The following is a 21,040-nucleotide window of genomic DNA, read 5'->3' as shown; positions in this document are numbered from 1 at the left end:
ATTAACAAAAATCTTTCTGCTCCATAATTAGAGGACCGTCTGGGCAATGACCTACTTTTTTCTGCTGATTTTTTTTTCCCCTTGTAATTTAAGCCCAAAGATTAATGCTAGCAGATGTTTTTCTTTAAAACTGCATTCTACATTTCTATATCATGTAGACAAAATGAGACATAATGTTAAAATTGAGCGTCTTATTCCTATATTAAGATAAATAAATGTTTTAATATGATAACAATGTCAGTGGTTTACAACTCTAAGCAGTTTCACAGAGTTTCATTGGTTTGATCCAGTTAAGACAAAAGCAGACTTTATGTCGACCCCTGTTTTAACGTTTTCCACACGTATCCAAAATGACCACAAATGAGGACGCAGTGCACACGTGCAGCTTAGAAACACATATATTTCGATTTCAGGTTCAACAGAATAAACATGACATCCTCAGATGAGGTTTTCATGCAACAGAAAAGTAGGAAGGAAGAAAGGAGGTTCGTATTTATCCAACACAAAGTACCAGTTTATCAGAGGCAGTGAGAATAGAAAAGGATTACACTGTAATAGATCAGAGAGTAGCAACTGTTGTTCTTTATCCTACCAGCAGAAGGCAGTGATACTAAAGGATCCCCAAAGCAGAGGTGCGGCTGGTTAGGAAGCTCCTGTGCGAGTGTTTGGTACTAGTTAAATGTCACATAGATGCAGCAGCACCAGGACGACTCTCAGCCCCCACTGCTACAGTAGTATTCAGTAAGTTAGCTAAATTCTGGCTAATGATGTCAAGATAAAATTGAAAGGAGACAACAACGTGTTGGCGTTCTGTCTGCAGAACACACCATTGAAACTAATATTACAGGCCAGAGGTGCCATGCTAACTTTGAATTAACAATAATCCTGATATTTAAAAATAAAATATCAATGTTGTTTGAGTATTTATGAATTCATGACTACATTCCTACCTCCTCCCTGCTGTGTTCATTAAAGAAGACAAAAAATTTGACCGAGAGCATTATTTTCTATAACTATTGAAATACCGTTAACGTGATTTTGTGTTTTGCTCATCACGACACCCATGATGACAAAATCCATCATGACAAACTGATATCCTTGAGTCCAACTTCCTTATGCGCCATATCCACACATTTTCTGTTAGCTTTGTCCCATTGCTTCAATTTGAGTGTGTGTGTTTTACCTTGAAAACACAAGAGGGCAATAGTGATCTGACTATCGGGGCATTTAAGGCGTGATAAAGGAGAATGGTGCTGGCCGTGCTGCAACCAGTGACTATGTTTATTTCAGGTTCAGGTCTTCTTCACAACTGCATCTGGTCTTTTTAAAACCTCAACAACGCACAATACTTATTTGTCACTGATACAGGAGACAAGTTTATAATTTTAAATTTTTTAAAATATATTCAACATTCTTTCTGCTCTATAAATAAGATCAAACAGATCCAAATTAGAACACATTTCCGGACTCGCTGCAATCTTGTGAAACACGTCCCTTCATCTAACTGCTCTGCAAGCAGACTAATCCAGGAGGTTAAAAAATAATAATAATAAAAAAATCATTAAGCTAGAGAGTGATGAACAAGCCCTTAGTGAGTTCTCGGTCTGTCAGAGGAAAAGAGAGCGCGGGGGTAGGAGGCCCGTGCTGTCCCAGAGCAAGACAAATATCGAATCATTTCTGCCTGGGGTCCATGCTGAGGAGGCTGAAGAGCTACAAAAAGTTACCGCTGTGCGTAAACTGTGTCTGTGGATTCTGTCGTCGCTGGGTTCGAAGGATCATGCAGTAGTATAGCGAACGGTTACAGCTATCTTAAGTTTACTGCTCATCGTTAAAGAACTTTAAAATACTTACAAATTAAGAAACAACACAACAAGATAATACTGTAAAAGTTAGCCTCAAGCATACAGTGTGTGTGTCCACATGCACGCACACGCATTCAGACCCAAATGCACAGCCATACTTTATATAAACAAATGGCGGCTCGACTGATATGTGCTACTGGTGTCATTGATCAAATGCAACAAATGGGATCCCGTTATTTTACAGGAATTCCTCCGCTCGAGTCCACAAAGAGGTCAATCTTGACTAGTTTTGTCTCTCTCTCTCTCTCTCCGTCACTGTAAACTGGAATTTGATCATCTCGATATTATCAAAGTAAAAGCGCAATAATGAGAATAAAAACTGAATAAATAAACCATGAAGGAGGAAAACAGTATGTACAAAAGGAAAATAAAAAGCATTTTAAATAAAAAAAAAAATAAAATAAAAGAAATCTGATGTACAAGCCCCGCCCCCATCCCACCCCCTTAAACTGCCCATTCAGATGGACCACCAGGAAGCTACGCTACATAATACTGCCTTTCAATGGCAAAGAGTGTGCGCCCCTATATGAAGACAGATGCACTTTATCTTATGATATACAGGCGTACAGTATATACATGATGTACATCTACATGTGCATATGTGTAGGAGTAGGAACTGATTCCTCTCCCTGCGGAAAAAAGAAAAAAACAAACAAACATCCACACGCCGTTACAAGCTCCTTGGAAATCCAACGCTCCAGAGAGAGAGAGACAGATATTATGGAACATTAGCAGGCGTCTCTGTCAGTCATACCTAGTCCCTTCATTCTCCCAAACATAGACGTAAAATGACAGTGACGACTTTCCTTATCCTCCTCTATCATCCTTGCACACAGTAACAACAACAACAGAAAGATATCAGAGACGAGAACCATCATGCATTGATTTGATTGACTGTTTCAATAGAGCAACAGAGCAAAGTTGTGGATAAAAAAAAAGAAGGTTGCAGTAGGGACAGTTTTAGAACTGGGAGGCCGAGCTGGGGTCACACTGGAGTAGCCTAACGATGGAGGGGTCACTTTTGGCACCTTTGATAAACTCCTCCAGGGATAGCTTGCCTGCAGGAGAGACAGGGAGAGAAGAAGAACAAAAACAAAAGAAATGCTATTATTAATTTGTGGAGATATTTTGAAGATGAATGTGTGTAATATGCAGAGATGGGCAGTAATGCGTTACTTGTAACGCGTTACTGTAATCCAATTACTTTTTTCAAGTAACGAGTAAAGTAAGGGATTACTATTGCAAAAACGATAATTAGATTACCTTTACTTTCCCGTAGGAACGCTGCGTTACTAAAACCGTGGTTTTTTTGCGAGAATGTCTCATGACAGTGACGTAAGCAAGTGCGACGTTCGTGACAACAGCTGTGTGCAGATCAACAATGGATCATATATTGAGTGCGGGAGAGAGTATGAGCGTGCAGCTTTTTAAGCGTGGAAGTTAAGTTTGATTCCATAAAAAGTGACAAAAATATTAGAATCCGTTGTGCGTGGGAAGAAAACTTCTTTTTACAGCGAAAAAAACCCCCCTAAACCTCCAAGCAAGCACCGAGTGCGCTACGACGTAATGGGAAATTCGCAGAGAAACTCGCGGATTCTTCCACTGACCGCTGCGGCACACCTGCACCAGGGTAAACCTCCGCCTACCCTACTCCTGCTTTACAGGTGAAAATAGAGCAACAGGACCGCTAGTCTTTGACTTTATTTATTTCCTGCTGTGTTTTACTTGCATCTATTTGAAAGACTGAGTGTAAACACAAAAAAATATTTTATTTTATATGCTGGAATGTGCAGAAAATAGGTTTAAATATTAAACAAATTTCTTCCAGTCAGAGAATGTTGCATATAATTTAATATTTGCTTGATGCATAAAGTTAAAAGATTAAAACTGATAAAACAAGTTTTAAAAAGAGACTTTTCCATTTGATTACATTTTGTATGATGGATTATGCAGAAAAAGTAGAATTGGGCTGAAAGATCTATTGCTTTATCACCTATTCAGGTTGTAAATCGTGTTTTTAAAAAGTAACTAAGTAACTAAGTAATTAATTACTTTTGAAAATAAGTAATCAGTAAAGTAACGGGATTACTTTTTTGGGGAAGTAATCAGTAATTAGTAACTGATTACTTTTTTCAAGTAACTTGACCAACACTGGTAATATGCTGAAAAAGAGTGAGCAAGGGAAGTATGATTAAGAAGTATCAGCTTCTGTACCTACACTGTTACTATAACTAATGTTCTGATAAAGAGGTGTGTCAGCCTCAACAAAGTCATGTCCACAAATATTTGCTTGTTCTACACAATACTACAGCTGGTGACTAGTTGATAGTGCACATTCCAAACTAACCTACTAATGTATTCAACGCCCTCCTCAAATATACAAGTGGGAAAAATAGTATTTCCGTGTGAAATGGCCAACTTTACAGAATTAAAATGTATGTTTACAGAATATACAGTGTGTGTGTTTGGGCTGTTTAAAATGCACCTTTTGAAGCATTTTATTGGATTATCAGACTACAATTAGCCAATGTGTCTGCACATTGTATCCTTACAGTTTATCAGTGCTACTTGTTAATGTCACTACCCGATCCGTACCTGAAACCTGATCGGTACCACGCATGCGCAAATCTTACGTCACTTCCTCTCTTTGCCAAGATTGCAACAGTTAATGTATTTGAGTGACACGGTTAGCGCCCAGTTAGCTCATAGCATTTCTCAACAGCTCTGCCTCCTTTTCGACTGCCCGGGACATTTAAACAATGGATAATTCGTATACAAACAAATTAATGCTTTTCTCCTCAACAGAGATCGTCCCACAATTGAACAACAGCGCCGTAAAGTATGAAGAATGGCGCCTAATTACAGACCTAATAATACTGACTTAGTAATATGTCACGTGAAGATTCATCAGTCAGATTAAGTGTTTAATGACAATTGACAGTGATAGCTGACATCATCATTACTATTCCAACAATCCTCTCTACACAGACAAGCATAAACACACGACTATCACTAAATCAAATTTAACACGCGTTTGTAATGATGCTAGTTCATTTTACAATAGGGCTCATTCACTCGGTCAGCAGGTGGCAGTATCCTCATACACTGGGGAGTAAACTGCCATTAAACAAAACAGAAGAAGAAGAAAACATTGCACATGGGCGGTATGGATTGGGTAGACCAATTTGTACAGTCCAACTTTGCACATGCTCAGTAAGGATCGGGGAGTCCTGATCCGTAACTGTCGTTTTATTTTTAGTTTTTGTCTACATTATATTGAAATATTTCATTATTTGATACATTTTAAGCTATACTTATTATTCTTAACATCTTAACAGACACTCTGACCCGTAACTATCGTAAAAAGCTTCGGCCAGAAGTAGACACCTTTTGCACATGCGTGGTACCGATCTTGTTTCTGGTACGGATCGGGTAGTGGCAGTTAGCCAAGCTTGCTAGCAATAGCTGATAAATTAGCGCTCTTTGCTTCTGGCAGGAAACAAAACCACAACAACAAAAAAAACATGGTGGCACCAAAACACTAGTGTAGCTTCAAATATGTAGTTAGCTCTCCATTAGTGGCATTAGCTATGATCATGTAATTGTTTTATGCTAGCTTGAACACTACATACATGCTGTGGTGTTTCTGTTCAGGAACTTTGACAATTCCATTTCTGTAGCAGCTTATGTTAGCATAAAATTTCAACCAGAAAACAGTTTGTCTGAACATTTACTAATGCTATAATGTATAATAGAATATATATGTATAATGATACATGTGTGTTTGGTGTGTATCTTTACACCAGCAGAAACCACCTGATAAACACTTGCTCCTTCTTTTGCTCTTATGCGAGGCTAAGCTAATTGCCCCCAAGCATGTGAGAGTAGTCTGTCTTGTATTTGTATATGTATTTCATCAATTATGTAGTTAGCTTTTAATGGAGGTAGGTAAGGCATAAGTACAGATCCTTACATCCCATTCATCTTCCTTTTCTTTGTATTTTATTTCTTGCCTTCATTTTTCTTCTGTTTTTAGATAAATAGAACCAACACTAGAACCAAGTGGAAGATTTTTATTCAGAATCATGTAACGATCTTTCGTGTTTTATGTCAGAATTATGGTTAAATCATATTTGAATCAATCCAGTGTTTATTTCGACAGTTACTGCAACATTTTTCTAATTTTTATTACTGCTGGCCTCTTCCTGTGCAGCTACATCATTACAGCCTTTAAACCCTTACTTCTCTGCGTCATGGAGTTTGAAGCCCAATCCCAATGTCCACACTCTCAGACTTACAGAGTTTGAGTTGCATTCCTGCTAAATCAGTCTGGGCTTATGTCTGTTCCAACCCCAAGTTTTTACGTACACGTGGGCTCTTTGGCAAACACTTTTGGTATGTCTGAATTTGTTGTTGACTTCGCAGATTTACCCACAGTTCATTGTGCTTACGTTATACATAGAGTTGCAGTTAATGCCTTAGAAATGCTTTTTGGGTAGGATAAACCTACCCAAAAGTTTAGCTTTTAGTAAAATATCTCAACAAAGATCTGTCAACCAATGATAACCAATATATTTGTCAATCAGCCAACAGTAAAGCCACATCCCCATGCCAATGAAACCATTTTCACATAACTTTTGCTTTGGGATTTGGTGCATGCTGGAAGAAGCCAAGGCCATAAAGGATGCACAACAATAGGCAGTGATAGTCTGTGAAGTTATTTCTTTTTGCACACAATATCAGACAAAATTACAGTTACCATGGTTATCTTCCAATTTACACAAAGTATAAAAACTTCAGCGAGGAAAGATTTCAGACTCTGGAAAGAAAACTTGTGAGAGATGTTTCTGAAGAGCCCAGAACATCTGCCAAGACACGATGACTCTCATAACCACTTTGGGAATTGTAGTCTCAAAGAAGACAACCACTAGAACCCTGCAGAGGTTACAGACCAAGAAAAACTGCTCTTCTGCAGAAGACACACCTTCAAACCACATTAAAGTATGCTAAGGATATAGATAGAAATATGTCTGCTTTCAAGTCCCAGTGTAAAACTGGAACATCTGGGCTTCCACTGTATACCTGATGTTTCTTTTTCTAACAAAAACAAACTAGAAAACATGACTTACAATTACAGATACTATACAGCAGCCTATAAAGGTTAATATGTGGTTTAAATAATCTGGTGTTACATGCTGGACGTTCTTCCTCTGGGAAAAGTCAGCCAGTGCTCAGCTGCAGATATGGAACACCACGATTGTACATCATTGTGGATCATCCTCTGGACTGAGTGTATGCTAACTAATCTCTGTATAGTTTGAATATATATTTAAGGCAAATAATGTGGAATAACACTTTAATGTTAATGTCACCATTCACTAATAAAGGCAGGCTAACATTAATGTTAGTGTAATGAATAATCGTGGTGGTAATGGTAGCAAAACAAAAAGAAAACAAACCCTCAACTATACAGTGGAAGGCAAGATGTCCCAGTTTTACACTGGGACTTGAAAGCAGCATACATTTGTGGATTTGTGCGTTAAATCAGTCTCATGCGGCGTGATCTGTGCGCATCTGGTAATTCGCCACACGTTTTGTGAGTGAGCGAGAGATGGTACGTGTAGTTTTACACATTTTTGTGCACAGAAAGGTTTTTGAAAGAGAAAATTATTGGATTTGTGAGCTGAGCAAAAGATAAATCATTGGACACATTCGTGAATCTTAGTTTATGCTTTATATCATATCGTCCATATTTGCAACTCTTTTGAGACATATTTCTTTCCATATGAGGACAACCTGGAGAAAGACTATGCGTACTGGAAGCACATCCTTTGGTCAGATTAGATGAAACTAGAGCTTTTTGGCCACAGGGTGTTTCTTATGTTTGGAGAAAGAAGGGAGGGATGCACAGCCCAAAGAAAACCCTCAGCACAGTGAAACACGGTGGTGGGGGTCTTACGCTGTGAGGATGCTTCAGCACATCTTGAACTGAGAAATGCATGAAGGTGGAAGGAATCATGAAGAAAGGAGGACGTAAAGATTTTGAAAGAAAGCCTCAAGCAGTCAGCAGTAAAACCAGGTCTGGATCAGCACTTTGTCCTTCATCATGACAAGTACCCAAAATATATGTCGCTCCTGGTGAAGCACTACCTCCTAAAGTCACAAAGCCCCAAGCTGCATCAACCTGCACTGCATTGAAAATATGTGGAGTGTGGAGAGCTCAGAAGTGTTTTTGAGACTACAGCAAATGACTGCAGACTGTTATCCAGCAAAAAAAGATACCAACAAGTATCTATTACCATCAGGGGGCTGATAATTAACGGCAGGGGGGAGGGGTGGGGGGTAAATAATTTTGCTTTTGTGTAAAAAAATAAAAATAATGTAAGAATCCAAAATCAAACCTTCAAAGAGCTGTGTTTAAAAACCCTTGCTCTGTTTGACAGCACTTGGGAAATACTTTAGTCAAATACAATTTCAGACGATGGCTAATAGTTCTGGCCTCATCTGCACTGTTTATTGCTATTCTAACAAGAAGATGACACATAAAGACTAATTGCTTTCATTAAACACATGCGCGCACACACAAAATGGTTTGTTTTTCACGTGTGAATGAAAGCCACATTTTTTTTTTGTAAATGTTGGACACATATATGCTGTTTGAATTCTGTACAAAGTCTTTTGTCCCCAACAAAATTAGCACATTTCAAAGATGATCTTGTCACATTCACCCAGCGCTACCCTCATTTCTTTTTCTGTCTCTCCCCAGCACCCTCCTTTTTGCCATTTCCTCCTCTCACCATCATTATTGAGGTCCATTTGTCTGAAGATCTTATCCGTCCTCTTCTCCGGCGTGGATTCATCCTCTGGCATCTTCATCACAGATGACACCATCTTGTAGATGGCCTGAGAGATGAGAGAGAAAAAGAAGGAGAGAGAGATTGGTTGGGTGGGCGGTGACAGGAGAACAAGAAAGATAAGTGAATTCAAGCCAGCAGGGACCCATTAAGGAGACTCAGCAGGAAAGAAGTAAAACACAACTGAACTAAAAAAAATAAAGTCACTGCAGCTTTCAAGATGCTGATAAACAGCCTTTCTGAAAGTCCACATGATTCACTGACATTTGTTGCTCCTGATACTAAGAGCTGCTCCCTGGGCAGCTTTTCCAGAAATACCCACGCAGCATTTGTGTGCCTATAGAATCGCTCCATCGCGCCACGGTGACATGGGTCACATGTGGCAGCGGGGTAAAGGGACGGAGGGCTTACAAGCAGGGCTTACACTATTGATTTCATACATCTTTATCTGTTGACCGATATGAGCACGCCGCGTCCCCTGATAGCATTAAATTAACCTCTGCAAGAGAAGCTCCGAGTATCAGCTGGCCTCAGGCGCAGATCTAAAATCAGCTTACGTGCCTATTAAATCTCCTCCGCTGGGAGTATAGGGTGTAAAAGCAACTGTAGATCGGTGTCGCAGGGAGGGAGCTCGCAGGAAATGAGCCCTCTGTGCTTTTTAGAAAGATACACTGGCTCTAAAATGTTATCTCCTCTGACTGTAAAGTCTCATGCCCACACCGTCCTTCAAAAAACTGTGGGAAAAAAACTCCAAGGAGAAAAATAGTGACAAAGGCGTCAGGCACACAGAAATAATCAGGTATTTTAACTGCCCTAAGTCTGAGCACAGATGATTCAGCTATGCCATCATTAGTGTGCAACAACCCTTCAGTTTCATGGTTGGCTCCTTTTATCTTTTCACCAACAATGAATGTCAAGCTAATGCCAACAGGTGTGCCAGGTGGCTCCCTGTAATGAGAGGTATCCTCAGATGTGCTTCCCAGGAAGGCTCACTAATGACTCGGGACCACAACAGAATCTGAAGACACAACAGCGATGACGTTATGTCCAAGATGTCTGTGGATTTTGCTGCAGAGATATCAGCTCAAGTTGAAATGGAGCCCAGCTGTACTCTTACTTTATACCATTTTAAGGGCATATTGTAGCATCCATCCATCATTAAGACAGACAAACAGCATTCAAACCAGCGTTAGCTCAATATTTGATTAATATTGTCCTAAGCTGACTTACTAAGGTAGCTAGAAAGTTAAAAAATAAAATAAAATGAACATAAGAAAATTAGTGAGAAAACAGGGTTTTGTGATACACAAGTTCACGGTTTGGGATGTGGACGTTATCCTTCCATTTGTTGAGGAAAACAAAAAACTTTAAACACCAGGGGGCAGCATTTTACAACTGACTGTGTTGAGATGAATGACTGTAGATGGTTGAGATGTTTTGATATTCCTCTTACTTCCTCCCACGCTCAGTTTTCAATCGATTTGGCTGGTTACATTAAATATTATAGTGAGTCTTTGCACCATCTTGTGGTACAAAATGGTATTACAACTTTGGATTATATATCTTTAGCACATTTCATGGATGTGAATATTAAGGTTTACACAAAAAAATAGAATTGATAAAAATCACATTTGGATTGAACTGCAGGTGTTTACTCAAATTCAGGTTATGAGTAAAGACGTGGACTCTAAAATATGAATTTCACAGAAAAGATATGTTGGAAGAGCACTTATGATACTTGTTAATAAGTCACCCAATTTTAATTGTGCCAGAGTAGAAAAAGCGACTCCACCATAGCAAGGCCATAGTCTGTAAAGGATTCACTGAAGGGCACAGCTTGTTGCTTTTAAGATTCCCCACAGCAGATCATCTGAATATCTCAGCCTATCACTAACATCTTCCTCTGTCACACCAACCCTCTGGAGAGGAAGAGGCTCATTCCTGATGTAATCCCACCTCTATGTTGGTTAGTGTTAGGGTTAACTCCCTGCCACTCCTACCGCACACCTCACCAATGTCTTTGCTGTTCTCATACATGCACTGCACCACCCTCACATACATCTCTCCCTCCTGACACTCCTTAGCACCCTATAATCTGCTTTCTCTAGATGCACAAAGACACAGTGGAGATCCTTCTCTACACTTCTCCATCAACACTCTCAAAGCAAACATCAGATCTGTAGAGCTCTTTGTCAGTATGAAGCCACACTGCTGCTCACCGATCGTCACCTCTCTTCTCAACCTAGCATCAGCAGCTCTTTCCCATATTTTCTTGGGCTGGCTCATCACTACTACAGCTCTGCACATGACACCTCTTGAAAATCCGTAGCAGCAGGCTTCTCCATTCCTCAGTTATCCTCTCACTCTTGTGGATTGTGTTGAACAATTTGGTTAGTAAGTCCACCGCCCTCTGTCCCTCATTTCCTCCTTACTAATCCTCTGCACTTCCCAGTTCACCATCTTTCCCCATTCTCTCATTCATCAGCTCCTCAAACTGCTCCTTCCATTTTCTCAGCAAACTTTTGCTTGTTAGCAAATATCTATCTTTAATCACCCTGACCTGCTGCACGTCGTTTCCACCTCGATCTCTCCGTCTAACCAATCTGCACGAGTCCTTTTCTCCTTCCTGTGTGTCCACACCCACATACAACTCACAATATGCAAGAAATTGAAATTGTGGTTATAATGATGGACACGTCCATTGATCAGCAAAAGTGTAGAGCTTTTATTAATCTGATAATGTGGTGTAAAACAAATCTGACCTCAGTCATGACCCTTCCACTCTCCTGCTCACTCTCAGCACATAATGGTCCCCTCCTTTCCCTAACGGTGTGTAACCTCAGTGAGCCTGTAGATAATCCTAGCATTCTGCACACTCAGGGATAAACTCAAGTTAAATTTAACTTGCTAATCCATGAGAATCCAGAAGTGCATACACACACACAGAATACACAGCGAGATCCTCAGTCCAATATCTTGACATATGAGTCCTTCTGCTTGTTCTCTTCAACAGTGAAAGGATTAGATGCAGCACTACTTAACAGCCTTCCTGCAAACTGTTGCCTGTGCCAATGCTGCACTCAGGGTGCCTATTAGAGTAAGTTAATGCATTCATCCACATACTTAAATGAATGCATTAACTTACTTAACATAACTAATGGGAGTATTTATTAAAGGTGCTCTGTCTTTTCTTAGTATTGTATAAATCTCTGTGATTGGCTGATCAATACAAACTGTAATGTAGTTTGCACCATGTGCTAGATGAAAATTTGAAGGACCAATGGAAAGAACAAGCAGGAAAAAGCAAGAAAACATACTGAGACTCCTGGTGAGATCAAATTAGTTATTCAAGAACATTCCTGTTTCAGTCGCATGATGTGTGTTTATGAAAATGAAATCAGGTTTGGGGATTTAGAATTTGAAATGGACCATAAATCAAAGTGCTTTACTACTCTTACTGAGTGCTTTTTACTACAAGCTACATTCGCATAGCATGCCCACAGGTCCATCACAGGCAATTTTGGGGGTTGAGTATCACCTAACTGGTGGACGACCCGCTCTATATCCTGAGCTACAACTGCTACAGATAAGAAGGGATCTTCTACACATTTGGCAAGCATACTGTAGAGTCTACATTAGTGATTTCATTCATGATTTAATGTACTCGGTTAGCTCGTTAACACGTTGACACCTTGCAGCCCCACGCACGGGGTGATCCGCGGTAACTTGCTAACGGAGATTTGCCGGGGTTATGGCGTTAACGTCATTTTAACGAGATTAATGCTGACAGCACTAATATAAAGGCCTGCTAGGGAGATGACAAAGTATTTTTGCACAAGTATTTATATTATTTAGTGATGATACTAAGTGTCTGTGAGCTGCTAAGGCACTCTAATTCATGTTCGCAAACTAGGATGCTACTAATGATTCCAGTGTTACAACTTCAAAACTGCCATGGCTAACTTTTTATCTAGCCTGAGTTTCCATTTAAAGGGAGTTAATTAGCTTGTTGTTGGTTATGTGGTGGGGGAGATGCCACCAACATCAACTCACTATGCAATTAGGTAAGCGTATACAGTCAAGAGGTAAATGTGATGTGTGACCTAGCTAAATGCAGTAGATAGCACTGCAACAACAGTTTGCTTTTAAATGGCAGTAACCTTGTGGCCCTAATAAAAGTGTCATAATGAGCTATAACGGAAGGTTTTGAGAGAAATCGCATGGTCTACATGTGACAACCCCTCCACCAGCACCTGAGGCCAGAAGAAGTGTTTACTTCCACCAAAACTAACCAGCTTCCCTTGCTTACCTCTACAATCTCCAGCATTTCCTCGCGGCTGATATACCCATTTCCATCCAGGTCGTACATACTGAAGGCCCATTTAAGCTTCTGCTCCAGCTTTCCTCGTGACGTCACACTCAAGGCAATGATGAACTCCCGGAAGTCTATTGTCCCGTCGGCGTTGGTGTCAAAAGTTCGGAAGACATGCTCGGCAAACTTGGAGGCATCGCCGTACGGGAAGAAATTGGCGTAGATCTTCTTGAATTCCTCCACATTCAAGGTTCCACTGGGGCAGTCCTTCAAGAAACCCTGAGGTTAAAAAAAGCAGATATTAGGTGAGACAGGGTTCAAAATAAGACCTTTAACTTTTTCTTTATGTCTATAGAATAATATAAAACAACTCCAATTCCAATAAAGTTGGGATGCTGCATAAAATGCATTGAATTCTAGGTGATCAGTGTCTATTTTGGACTGCAGATAGGCCAGTCTAGTACCTGGACTCTTCTATTATAAAGCCTTGCTGTTGTAATAAATGCAGTATGCAGTTCAGCATTGTGTTGCTCATACAGTTGTGGTCAAAAGTTTACATACACTTGTAAAGAATATAATATAATGGCTCTACCGAGTGTCCCGTTATTTCTAAAACTCTGATTTTTCTCTGATAGAGTGATTGGAACAGATACTTCTTTGTCACAAAAAACATTCATGAAGTTTGGTTCTTTAATTACTTTATTATGGGTTAACAGAAAAAAGTGATCACATTTACTGGGTCAAAAATATACATACAGCAACATGAATTAGCAATTTTGGTGACTTACAAAGTTGTCAGTGAACTGAGCTTCATAGCATGGCCTCTTAACTTGTGAGTGATTATGAGTGACTACAGCTGCTGACTTCTCTTAGGCCAGTTAAATAGGGCTCATTGGATACAAACGCCCACAAACGCTACAATGGGAAAGTCAAAGGAGCTTAGCATGGATCTGAAAAAGCGAATTATTAACTTGAACAAGTCAGGAAAGTCACTTGGGGCCATTTCAAAGCAGCTGCATGTCCCAAGAGCAACAGTGCAAACAATTGTTTGTAAGTATAAAGTGCATGGCACTGTTTCGTCACTGCCAAGATCAGGAAGAAAACGCAAGCTATCACCTGCTGCTGAGAGAAAATTGGTCAGGAGGATGAAGAGTCAACCAAGAATCACCAAAAAGCAGATCTGCCAAGAATTAGAAGCTGCTGGAACACAGGTGTTATTGTCCACAGTCATACGTGTTTTGCATCTCCATGGACTGAGAGGCTGCCGTGCAAGAAGGAAGCCCTAGCTCCAAAAGCAGCACCTTAAGGTTCGACTGAAGTTTGCTGCTGATCACATGGACAAAGATAAGACCTTCTGGTGGAAAGTTCTGTGGTCAGACAAAACAAAAATTGAGCTTTTTGGCCACAATGCCCAGCGATATGTTTGGAGGAGAAAAGGTGAGGCCTTTGACCCCAAGAATACCATGCCTACAGCCAAGCATGGTGGTGGGAGTATTATGCTGTGGGGCTGTTTTGCTGCCAATGGAACTGGTGATTTACAGAGAGTAAATGGGATAATGAAGAAGGAGGATTACCTTCACATTCTTCAACATAACCTAAAATCATCAGCACGAAGGTTGGGTCTTGGGCACAGTTGGGTGTTCCAACAGGACAATGATCCCAAACACACATCAAAAGTGGTAAAGGAATGGCTAAGTCAGGCTAGAATAAGGGTTTTAGAATGGCCTTCCCAAAGTCCTGACTTAAACCCCATTGAAAACATGTGGACAATGCTGTTCAGCATTGTCCACATGTTTTCAAGTCCATGTCAGAAAGCTATCAAATTTAACTGAACTGCACCAATTCTGTGAAGAGGAGTGGTCAAAGATTCAACCAGAAGCTTGTGGATGGCTACCAAAAGCGCCTAATTGAAGTGAAAATGGCTAAGGGACATGTAACCAAATATTAGCACTGCTGTATGTATATTTTTGACCCAGCAGATGTGATCACTTTTTTCTGTTAACCCATGATAAAGTCATAAAAGAACCAAACTTCATGAATGTTTTTTGTGACAAAGAAGTATCTGTTCCAATCACTCTATCAGAGAAAAATCAGAGTTTTAGAAATAACGGGACACTCGGTAGAGCCATTATATTATATTCTTTACAAGTGTATGTAAACTTTTGACCACAACTGTATATGCAAGAAGCCAGGAAACTAACATAACTTTTTCAAAACATCAGAACAGTCAGAGATCAAATTTCTCAATCAAAACTTTGAGTAGTAACATTTTCAATCATTTAACTTCTTATTCTGATAAGAATGATTTTGAAAAGGAGCTTAGTCTTGGATCAGAAAAGCCAACGCTATCTTCTATTCAAGCCCTCACATTTGATAAAGCGGAATTGTGCCTGAGGAAAAAAAGGGAGGTAAAAGTCACTTCTATCCCTGGTCTTTGTTCAAAAGAAATAAAGCTCTTTTACAAAGACCTTTAAAATAGAGGCAATGAGGTAACAAAACCATTTCTGATGGCTGGGATTTCTACTCACAACTGGAGGGGAAAAATCAGCAGGGTTGTGCTCCTAATAAATATTTTTTAATTGACAGTGTTCAAAATTTCACTGTGTTTAGTGAAGCATCCAGCATCTCCCACACTCAGAAGCAGTTGATCTGCTGAGAGCTGTGACCACTGTGACAGGTCAGTGAGGGGTGGGCTTTAACTTGTACAACTCTTATTCAGGACAGCACGCACAGCTGTTCCATAGGTTTAACCCACGTGTAAAGCTCTGCAGCCACTACACATATATCCATGTGCATAAGATGAGATAACTTGTGAGGTCAGGTCACTGTGGCATTTCATAATGCTAAGCTCCCCACTGAATAAAGGACTGGGTTTAGACAGTGCTCTGTGGTGGACGGAGATAAGACTGCTGTCAGTGTTACAGATCACAGATAGAAACATGTCTGTACAGAAGACGCAAGGATGTCCTAACAATCGTGATATAAATCATAACTCTGCTGTGTGACATATTTGCCTAGTTTAGGACTTATTTTTACCAACAATGAAAGGATCCAAAGCACTTTTGAAATGTTTGAAGATCAGGAAGATTCTGATTTTGGAGAAACAATAGGTAAAGAGACTTATTTTAAAACATGCAACTTTGATATCAGAAGATGATAACTCAAGCCATGCTGTTCAGACGGTAGTTAAAGGTGCAACATTGAATATTTTTCTAACACCAATTGATCCGATTGTGCTGTGTCACATGCAAGGTGACGAATCTACTTAAATCGACCAGATTATTCATCTTTATGCTCCGGGTTATTGCTTTTATTAGTTTGCTAATGCGTTCAGCTATAAGGGGTGGGCAATCTCCGTCCACGAGGGCCGGTGTCCCTGCAGGTTTTAGATCTCACCTTGGGTCAACACACCTGAATCACATGATTAGTTCGTTACCAGGCCTCTGGAGAACTTCAGGACATGTTGAGGAGCAAATTTAGATTTAAATCAGCTGTATTGGTTTGAGGACACATCTAAAACCTGCAGGGACACCGGCCCTCGTGGACTGAGATTGCCCACCCCTGAGCTAGTTGCTAGCTAGTTGTGTTGCTCCCAAATAGCCAAAGAATCTGACAAAAATGGTTGTGTTATCAGCTAACACTAGCAAGCTTAGTTGGCATTGTATGAGTAGATCGTACAGATACCTGGTATCTGTATTTAAGCCAAGTAACATATCCCACGAAGGTTGATTCTGTTCATCTGCACGTAGCATTTTCAATCGGAGAAACGTTTCGTCGCTCATCCAAGTGACTTCTTCAGTCTTAGCTGACTGCAGGTTTCCCCAAGTACATTTGCACAATAACTGAAACCAGCCCACTGAAGGCTGAGGAAACCTGCAGATGAGTGAAAACGCTACGTCCAGATGAACAGAATCAGCCTTTTGGGATTTGCTTACATGGATGATCGAGCATGCATCAAGATATCCCACGATCGAATAAAAGATTGCAAGTCAACAAACAACACAGGATCATGGATTTGTTGGACAATCTGTCTGTATAATAACCAAACTGAAATCCATATTATTTGCTGGATAACTTCAGTGAATATGCTCCAAAAGGCACCGACACCACAAATAAGAGAATTTAAGAGAGATAAATTGCCTGAGGTGAGCACTATTCTGTAACTCAAAGTTGCCCCACCCTCATTAATAGCTAACATTTATTCCTGTATAATGTTAAATGGAAGAACTGAAAAAAAAAACCCCCCGCCTGCACAGTTGCCATATGCAGAGAACCTGGGCAGTTTATTTCTGTACTAAAGTTGAGCCTCAAGCCTCAGATGGCCGTTTGAGAAACTGCAGTTTTTGGTTCTTTGCTGTTGGCTTCATCGTACGGCTTTATAAACATCTATGCCAAACGATACCTCTTATAGTTATATTAGTATTACTGGTCCATTTTATGTAGATGCCATATAAATACCAGATCTGTCATTATATACAATTCAATATAAATCTGCAAAACAAAAAAATACAGTATTTCTCTTAGAAGTACAGTAGTGTAAGACTACAGCTATAATATAGTACAGTACTGTGCAAAGGTTTTGAGCCATTCACCATTTCTTTTTATTTTCTGCATTCCTTCTCATGCAGCAATTTATTGCAGCATGTGGGAACACAATTAGAAATACAGTATTTAAAGCTTTAAATTTAAAGTTTGTATAGTTTTAATGAGCTTGAAAGTCAATATTTGGTATGACTAGCCTTACTCTCCCACGCAGCTTGAACTCTCTTAGGTCAGCTTCCTTATCATTTTATCAAGTATCTTTGGGAATAGTTCGTCAAACCCTTTGAAAGACAGTCAAAGCTCTTCTTTAGATGTTGGCTTTTGTTCTATTGTCTGTTAGGATGATCCCACATTGCTTCAAAACATTGGATTTTTGGCTCTGGGGAGGCCAATCCATGACTGAAAGTGTTCCATTGTGTTAGTTCTTCTACCAGGAAGGATTTTTACTGTATTGGCAGTTTGTTTATGATCATTGTATGCTCTAAAATGAAGCTGTGGCCAATCAGACACCTTCTAGATGGTACTGAATGGTGGATCAAAATCAGATAGTACTTTTCCATCTTTTCCATCATCATCCAAAAGATCCCTGACACAACTGTCTGAAATGCAGCCCCAAACCACGACAAAGCCTCCATCATGTTTTACAGATGGATGCAGCCACAGACTATCTGTACCTCTATCCTGACCTCCTCTGTACACATTGATACACAAAATACAGCTGAAGAGCCAGCTGTAATCTCTCAGGCATCTCAGGTCCTGTGTCAGGTCTTTGCTGGATTTTGTTCTGTTTCTTAGGGATGTGACTTTCAGATACTGTTCATCTACTGATCTGCGGTCTGTTATGTGTAGACACAACACAGGTTTGGTGCCTTTAGGTGGCATTAGGTGCCATTTTATCCTAGAATGAATCATACGTCAGGGTTATGTGGCTCAACAAACAAGAGAAAGCATTCCTGTGAAAATGAGTCAATGTCTAAAGAAAAACTTTGAACACCTTCAGAAAGCCTGGAGAACTATTGCTCAAGACCACTTTAAAAATTTACAATAAAGTCTTGCTCCTTGGAAGGAGAGTATAAAGAGTTGAAGGCAGGCTCGAGACTTTTGCACAGTGTTCAGGGTGTGAATTGTGCACCTTGTACCACTCCTGCAACTCGTGGTCGGAGAACTCTGTATTCTCACGGAGATCCTGCAACACCTCTGGCCGCAGTTTGCTGTTCTGTTTCCCCATGGCAACGGGATGGGACTTTGGGTTTCCTTGACAACAACAGCGACTACAGCACTAGCCAGGCTGCTTTTCACACCTGTCAATCAGAGATAAGGAAACGGGAGGTCAGCAACAATTAAGAAGAGAGGAGGGTGAACTCGAGTGACAATTGAGAAGTGCAAACAGCGCAACGTCACCAAAGCTGCTCGGCAACAGACGAAAAAAACAAAAACAAAACATATGAGGGATTAGAAGAGAGGGTTCGCACAGTCGACTGTTGGCTACAATTAAAACCAGCAGCTGCTTTCTGCTTGAACAAATAAAATGATCGGGCAAACCATGGAACAGTAACATAGACACTTCCAAACAGACAGCACAGCTTTGCAACTCACACAAAGTCTTTTAATGGAATCAAAGCAAGCCTTGTGACGGTATTGTTTCCCAGTCCGTTTGACACGAGATGTTACGCAAGTCTTTAAACTGCCGCATCACAGTCGCAAAACGTTAAATAATCCTGAGCGTGCCCCGGTGACGTCAAGCGCTAGCCCACTGATCACATTTTTATGGGATTATTTAGCCAGCTGCGTGTTTGTGTGTCAAATCAGCCGTGTGGTGTGTGCCTTCAGATCTCCTAATCTTCATGTCAGATCAACCTGCTGCACAAAATGCGATTTCAATGATTCAACTAAACAATAAAACCATTACTAAGAAAAGGAGTACATCACTTGTATAAAATCCGATTCATTTACCTATTAATAATGTAATGAAGGTACTTTGGAGGCAATTTGGACATTGCAATAGTGGTTAAAGATTAAATACATAGAGTAAGAGATTTTAACAGTAGGAAAAAAAACTAAATATACCTTAAATTGCCACCAATTAGGGTTGAAATGCAGTGGTTGCCTCATTTAAAATGATGTCTTTGTGGTATTTCTTGTGGTAGAGCTTTCTATACAAACATTTATATAGTTCTGCACTGTAACATCTTTCAGTAAAAAAAAAAGGTCCAACAAACTTGTGCTTGTTAACTTTGTTTCCTTACTTTGGACCACTAATTAGCTTGTGCTCAGCCATCAAAGTGTTCTGTGACTTCTGTGTGTGTGGCAATGCAAATTAAAATTACAGTATCAGTGGGGCTTGAACACCTCTGACGAGACGCTTCCTGACCTACACTTTCTCCTCGGTTGAGCTCGGTAATTACGCCGTCAGCTTTTCGTGTACGTGCCCAAAGAAGCGGGAACAAGTGCGGGCCTGTTTGTGTTTACGTGACCTCTACAAAGTCAAAGTAAGCTGGTGGGGCATTTGAGGTGGACGGCGTGGTGTTTATCACTGACTGGCGAGAGCTGCACCATCGCAGAAGCGAAACCCACGCACTCAGCCATCTCTTTACTCGGCTAATAAAATTAGGCTTTACTGTAAACGCTTGAGCACTGACAGTAATTCTTATAGTCAGTCCCCAGCCTGCTGACGCTGGAACTGCAACCATCAGTTATGAGTCCTTCCTGTTTGGGGTCTGGTGAAAGTTGCAGAGGGAGGACTGGGATGTGACGGAGGTTGGGATCGTGTCGTCACCAACAAAGTGCATTATGGGACCATTGTTCGTGCAAATCCAAGTTGAAAAAAATCAAATACAGAGACTGAAGATGCTTTTGGGTCATCAGAATGGTGAACTGCTGTGGCACAGCCGTGTTTTACAGAGTGGAGGAAGACTTTTGCTCTGGTCATGAAGCCGACGATGTACGGCTTGAAGACATCGTAGGGATTTTGCTACATTACAAATGTGGCAGTTATATGTAGGCTGTAGCTACATGGTGGTATGGCTTGAATCAAACAAAAGCTTTATACTTTCGTGTTTTAAAACTTCTGCATTCCCGACTTCGTGCTGTCGTTGCACTTCAGTTACACATCTACAGTAATTGTTACATGGTTACAAAATATTAGTATGTAATAATAAGGAAATGTTGTGTTTTATCGAATTGGAAAAAAGACAAAACACATTACAGTACAGCATTGAATATTGAGTAACTACCTGTTGATGTCCATCTTTGTTTAGGTTTTGAGCGAACACCAACATGGTGGCAACTACCCAGAATGCACTGCAATTTTCGACCCTTTGCCAGCTGTCAGAAAAATGCAGTTTACTTGGCGCAACGCCAGTGTTTCCTGTCAAGTTCACACCTTGGAGCTGCTTTGATTCTGAAGGGCGTCAGGTTTTGAAGGTTATTTTAGAAACACCTGAGGACCAGTGCTTTCTTTTTGTTTTTTC

The 21,040-nt window shown here is 40.3% G+C and overlaps 1 protein-coding gene across 1 annotated transcript in view; it reads right to left on the bottom strand.

The window, feature by feature from the left end:
* Window positions 1-380: 380 nt before the first annotated feature.
* LOC113014211 (hippocalcin-like protein 1) overlaps window positions 381-21,040 on the bottom strand; it is a 53,476-nt gene continuing 32,816 nt past the window's right edge. The window contains exons 2-5 of the mRNA XM_026155594.1: window positions 18,703-18,871; window positions 13,026-13,307; window positions 8,660-8,765; window positions 381-2,920 (exon numbers count right to left, since the gene is read on the bottom strand). Of these exons, the coding sequence (XP_026011379.1) occupies window positions 2,823-2,920; window positions 8,660-8,765; window positions 13,026-13,307; window positions 18,703-18,798 (582 nt within the window). The 5' untranslated portion in view covers window positions 18,799-18,871 and the 3' untranslated portion in view covers window positions 381-2,822. The remainder of the gene's footprint in view (window positions 2,921-8,659; window positions 8,766-13,025; window positions 13,308-18,702; window positions 18,872-21,040) is intronic.

The sequence above is a fragment of the Astatotilapia calliptera genome, chromosome 22, assembly GCF_900246225.1.
Source record: "Astatotilapia calliptera chromosome 22, fAstCal1.2, whole genome shotgun sequence".
Taxonomy (NCBI): Eukaryota; Metazoa; Chordata; class Actinopteri; order Cichliformes; family Cichlidae; genus Astatotilapia; species Astatotilapia calliptera.
Note: the sequence above shows the minus strand (reverse complement) of the source record. Positions and strands in the feature narration are given on the sequence as shown.